At 42.6% G+C, this 6285-nt stretch overlaps 1 protein-coding gene across 1 annotated transcript in view; it reads right to left on the minus strand.

Annotated features, from left to right (window-relative positions):
• The window catches only part of LOC115765629 (protein couch potato), a gene marked incomplete at its 5' end in the record, with an annotated part of 63847 nt that extends 62472 nt beyond the window's left edge, over positions 1–1375 (minus strand). Inside the window, 1 exon segment of the mRNA XM_030709280.1 lies at positions 95–1375. Within this exon segment, the coding sequence (XP_030565140.1) occupies positions 95–1375 (1281 nt within the window).
• Between the last annotated feature and the right edge of the window lie 4910 nt (positions 1376–6285).

Consider the following 6285-nt stretch of genomic DNA (forward strand, 5'->3'; position numbering starts at 1 on the left):
AAGTAGACTCTTAGTTGGCGACTCCAAAAGTTGGCCGCAACAAACTCGAGTTTTGTCTGCCCTCCTTCCCTTGAAAATGGTTTGTGGCACTTACCTCTTCCTCATTGCTGGCCGTGTTTACGGAGTCCATGCTCTGTGATAGTCCCAGCGGGGCAAGCGCCATCTGATTTTCCATTATGCTGGCGTCTCTGCTGTTGTTGCCGGTTATTGCTGTTGTTGTTGCTGCTGTTGTGTTTGTGTTGTTGTTGCTGTCGCTGGCGACTGTTGCTGCTGTTGCCGCGGCGCTAACGCTGCCCGCCGGCGAGGGAGTTGTCGGCGCTGAGATGGACGCTGACTCGTGCGACTGTGACTCGTGCGCGGAGCTGCCCGGGGAATTGCTATTTGTAATGTTGTTGCCTGCTGTGGCTGTTGCTGCTGTGGCAACGCTTAGCGCAGTAGTTGTTCCTGATTGGGTGTTGCCGGCAACAGTTGCTGCTGATGTGCTGCTGCTGCTGACGCTCTGTTGCTGGTGCTTGTTGTTGCTGCTGTTGCTGCTGCTCAGCACCAAATGCTGATGCTGTGGCGCGTACTGGGCGTGCGCGTGACGCAGCTGATAGCCGCTGTAATGGGCAGGTGTCTGCTGCTGCTGCTGTTGCAACGCAGCCACGTGCTGCTGCTGTTGCTGATGCGCAGCGGCAGCTGCAACGGCTGAGTGCTGTAGATGCTGATTGAGCAGAGCTGCGGCGGCGGCCGCCTGATTGTACTGCGCCAAACGCTGTTGCTGCTGTTGCTGCTGTTGCTGATGATGTTGCTGATGTGTATGGGTTGCCTGTTGCTGTGAGGCAGCGACTGCGTAGGCGACCTGTTGCTGCTGTTGCTGCTGCTGCTGTTGATGATGGTGCGCGGCAACGGCGGCCGCAAACTGTGTGGGATGTGCAAAGCTCAGTTGATGGCCCTTGAGCGCAGCTGCTGCTGCTGCTGCGGCTGCGGCGGCTGCTGCTGCTGCCGGCGAGCTAGCGTACTGCAAATGGGCACCGGGTGCGGTGACTGCTGCTGCGGGCACGGGCAGCACAGATACGGCGGCGGCGCACTGGCGCTTGGGCGACGGCGACAACACCTGTGGGGCACTCGCTGGCGTTTGCGGCAGCGTCGGCCTGCGTTTAATCGCAATCGACGAAATGGTGATGGCTTTTTCAAACACTGGCTGCTGGTTTTGTGTGTTGGTATTGGTATTGGTGTTGGTGTTGGGTATTATGGGTGTTGCTGTCGTCAGCGTTGTCAGCGTCGGCGTTGTCGTCACTGCGGGCAGCAGTTGCAGTTGCGGTTCGGCGATGTGGATCAGATGGTGATGGCTGCCCAACAGGCTCTGATTCTGGTAGTTGGCTATGTTGGCGACTCAGTTAAGCTGAAAGAGGGCAATAAAAGCAGGATTGAACCACATTATTGGTTTGCTGGGCAAATATTTGAGCTGCTCTTTCATTATTGCTTTAGAAATATAGTCAAATTTGCAAATAATATTTCCATATTGTCAATAATACTTGTAAGTTTATTTGACATACGACATACATACATACAAATGCTTGCACCCCACAAGATGTGTGGGTGGTGGTCCGTGAGAGAGGGGTACGCAAGAGGCTGCGCTTGAAAAAGCTGCATAATTCAAGAGCAAACATGGCGACAATTCAATAGAAAATATAACACAGTGAGCGAAATCCGAGCATCCAAACTTGTTAAATGCTTCGAGTGAACCAATGGCAACATTCGAGATGTGCTCGTACTGTTTTGTCAACTGAAACTGAAATTTCATCAGCTTTATGTGCTGCAACAAGAGACACCATGTTTCGAATTCGAAAACCAATTAGCGTGGTGTCGAATTTTTGCTATCAATGAAACGAATCTGAGGACCAGATGAAAAATTTATATTTAACGACAAAACACAAAACTTTTTAAAAACTCGTTCATGAAAATAATTATTGCACTTCGATTATTATTATCGATAAAATAAACTTGTGCCTTCGATAGTTTAAGAACCCGTTGAATTCAGTGTATAAGTTGACGAGAACAAATTAAATAATCATGGCTTCTTTTTTATTATCGATAACAATGACATTGTGCCTTCGATAAAAAACTACAAGCTAAATACGCATACTACTGAACCAGTTCTATTTTTTTTATGTGAGCGTACCAGTTAAATGCATTAAATGTAAAAGTTGACGAGACCGATTTAAAAAACAGAGTTCATGAACAATGAACGCGCCTGTGATAGAATAATGATAAGCAGGAAGGCGCTCGTAGAAAATGAGCAAATGAAAGAAAACACAGACAGCATGCAAATTGTGTAGGTCAGTCCCAGACACGATGCCAACAATTCGCGCTGTGTATTTATATTCCGTTTGTATTTCGCTTTCGGTTATCGCCAAGAGCCATCGGCAGTATCCGCAGCTGCTGGCAACTCCAATTGCGCAGTCAAGAAGAGAATCTGAATACAGCTGAATGAGAATAACAGCAACCGCAAAGCAAATAAGCAAACGAAAAGACAGACATTCCGACAGTTTGGACATACAGAATGGGAATCGAATATACACACACACAATTTATACACATATATAAACACATATGCGAAACAACTTGAAAATTGAGCTGACAACAAACCGAAATTGTATTACAAACGGGCGCTCCAAAAATATGCACATAACTAAAGCTATGATCCCAGAGAGATACTATATGTATATGCTGTAGATATGAGTGTTCGTATTGTACAATATATGCACATATTTGACTACAATACACAAACAGGGCTATGAATGCGGATTATAATGGCGCCAGGGAAGCACTAAGGACACACGGCGAGCGGCAACAAGCGACTCGAATCTGTCGCCCATCGACGCCCGAGTATTGTATGTGTATCTGAATCTGTATCTATATCTGTATCTGTGGCTTGGCGACGTCAAGCATCTTAGATACGATACATCGCCTCACTTTACATACGACAAATTATGCAGACAATAAATACGGGAGCAGGGGAATATATAAGTATCCTCTTACACCACCCTCTCTCCTCGCAACTTCCAGTAGCAAAAGCTTGCTAGCCCCAAATGTGTTGCTTTTATTTGGGATGCGGCTATTGGCAACACTTGAGTTAATTGCACACAACGCTTGCTACTCATAATTCAAATTTGAATCGATTAGGCAGACCTTGGTCGGGTTGTGGGATGAGGAATTAGCTACAAGCAAGGGGTGTTGCCGCGGTGTCAGTTGCTTTAATCCCCTAACATTTATAATTAATGGATATGCAAAAACTAATCGCCAGGAAGAATACACGATACATAATAGATGGCAAATATTTAAATAGGCTGCTGTGCCAGCGACGCATGCTAGATTTATGGCCGAAATGCGAACAATTTTGAATTTAATGTCAGCGACCGACAGTGCGTATGCGCAATATGCATACATTTCTACTAACTCTGTTTAAATTTAGGTGTCCAACTCGGTCAATTGTTGTAGATTTCGATGACAAACAATTAGCTATCGCAATTTTCCATTAAATTTAAATGCATGAAAGCCACATGTTGCAGCGGCTGAGGACAAAAATCTCGTGTTCAATATTATATATTATATGAAAGGCAATCTGCGGTGGTCGAAAACTTATTTTTACTGAAATTTCAGTAGCAACATAAAAGCTGGCAAAGAATAATGAGACTTCTTGGTTAAGGGAACAGCTTCAATGCTATATGCTAGATAATGTAGGACTAACTTTGATCTTTTAGCTCAATTATTAGGAAACTGGTATTAGATAGTCGGACTAAAACATTATATTTTACATTTCTCATTTAAGTTGACATTTCCTTTTATAAATGTTAAGGTTTCATTGTATTATATTTTACATTTCTCATTTAAGTTGACATTTCCATTTATAATTGATAAGGTTTCATTGTGTCAACCTACAAAAGCAGCTTTTCAGTATAAAAAGTTCTATAAATTGTAAAAAATACATTTGAAATTTTTTTATAATAATTTTGCATTTTCAACTGCCTGTATTAACTTTTTTTTTATTAGCTCATGCCAATGTCTATATATGTGGTCATCTTAAAGTTTTTATGATCACATCATTTATTTGTAATCGATATTTACAATTCTGTCAGTAATTGCAAAAAGAAAAAAAAAATAAATCAATTCCCAACTAAGAATTGCCAATCTTATGATATTCCGCAGAACATCTGCTTTTTCTCTCTATCGTGCTCTAAAAGTCGAATATTTCGTTCGTTTGTTTTTATTTGTTGCACTGTCCTCTACTGTGGGGTTATGTATAATATGTGCTGTGAAATTTGCACAGCAGCGATAAAGCAACAACAACAACAATTGTGAATTTGCGTTACAAATTCTACCAAACAAAAGCCCTGACAGCAACAATAATGACGCAGCCTTTGTTGTTGTTTATCGTTGGTCTGCCCTGGAAATTAGTCAGTAGAGACTCAAAAGTACAGCACAACAAAAGCAGCAAAAAAACAACAACAACAACAGCCAGCAAAATACTAGTCACACATATTGCTAATGAATTTCCCGCACGCTTGCTGAGCTCACAGCCAGCCAAGTCGCGTCTCTGTAATCGACTTCCATTTTGCATTGTTTTTATAATTTGTATTATTTCTATTTTTTCTCTATATACACATTTATAACAAAAAAACCCTGAAACGGAAGTTGGGCGCGTTTTTGTTGGGGCTGGCGCAAAGCAAATATAATTAAATGTAATTTTTATAATGACAAATGCGTTTTATTGTTGTTCCAACCACTAACCGAAACGCGAAACGAAACTCGGAGGCAGTAGCAACAAATGCCACGCCCTAAAAACCTACCTATATTGGTCGCAAATTGGAGCAATTTACGATTTCCTTGCTCTCGATTTGAACCTTAAGTTTGGCCTTAAATTTACATATCTCTGTCGATTTTTGGAAGGTGCGGGGCAATCGGAAAGTTGCCATCGTGGCACATAATTATCTCCACGATTCCTGCCGCTCGAATTGGGTCAATTGGGCGGTGCCACGCCTTCAGCGGCGCTGATTACATACAAAATGGTCTGGCTGGGCTAGCTGGGCTGTGCTGTAGCTAAACAGATCTATTGTAATAGATACAGTCTGTTGTGTAAAGCAACAGACGCTAATCGATGCACGCCCACGTTCCCATCATCATCATCATTATCATAATGATCATTATGATCGTTGTAAAGAGGCGGAAAACAAGTTTCTCAGCTGCTGCTGTTGCTGCTGCCATAAAAATAAAGATGATTTTGGGCCGGCGGATCACTTGTCAGCAGTTTGGCGTCGCGCAATTGCCAATTGCAACAGCAACAAAAACTGCAGCTGCAACAACAACAACAATTAGCATTGCTAATGGCGGCAGATAAACTAAACGCAAGTGCACGTTACGTGTACCCCGCCCACGTGATCTCAGCCTTTGTTATATATATGTAGATGCCCCCCGCATCTTTTGACCCTGCTACAGATACTCGCTCGCATCCAAAAGATACCTAAAGTCGTAGCTAGTTTTCTATCTATGACCAAATTCGTCAGCTGGGCTCTGGGAGGAGATGAGCTCGAGCTTGAGCAGGGGCTTCAATGCGAGATGGCATCCGCCCAGTGGCTCCGACACCGCTAGACTACAAAATACTTAAAGTGGTTTTGGCCATAAATGTTGCTGTTGTTTTTTGTTGGCATTGTTATTGTTGCTGCGCAGCGTATCGTGCTCACTGTTTGTATCATAATTAATATTTAATAAGCCAGACAACTTTTCTTAAAACTGACTTTGATATACCCAGGCGGCAGATACGTATACATAATACGTTGTGCACAATCATAAAATGGGTATTATAATATGTTAGTCAGTCAAAAAGAAGGGAATCGTCATGACTTGGTTAAATTGTGACCATGGAGGAACGTTGCATGGAAGCATGACTCTAAAATTTGTCTTTATGAGAGGCTCAAATCGAAGTCTTCTGTTCTATCATCAGCAGACCTTGTCATAGAGTCCAGGATTGCGAGAATCTTGATCCCTTAACCGAAGCTTAAACTTGTTGACAATTCCAAGTGACGAAAAAACAGCAAAGCAGGCCAGTTCAAATTTGAATTTCAGCCAATCTGCTCATATTTTGATGTTTATTTATTATATTAGCGGCCTTTTTTATTCTGTATAGGTCCAATTGCACAAATGCGAGCCTGTTTTTCAGGAAAGGTTCTGAAATGAGGAACAGAAACCATTCCTAAAATAAAGAAAAGAAAATTTCTGGGACATCATAAATATGCCAGAATTATT

This window comes from Drosophila novamexicana, unplaced genomic scaffold (assembly GCF_003285875.2).
Source record: "Drosophila novamexicana strain 15010-1031.04,08,12 unplaced genomic scaffold, DnovRS2.1 tig00000986-arrow-arrow-pilon, whole genome shotgun sequence".
Classification (NCBI taxonomy): domain Eukaryota; kingdom Metazoa; phylum Arthropoda; class Insecta; order Diptera; family Drosophilidae; genus Drosophila; species Drosophila novamexicana.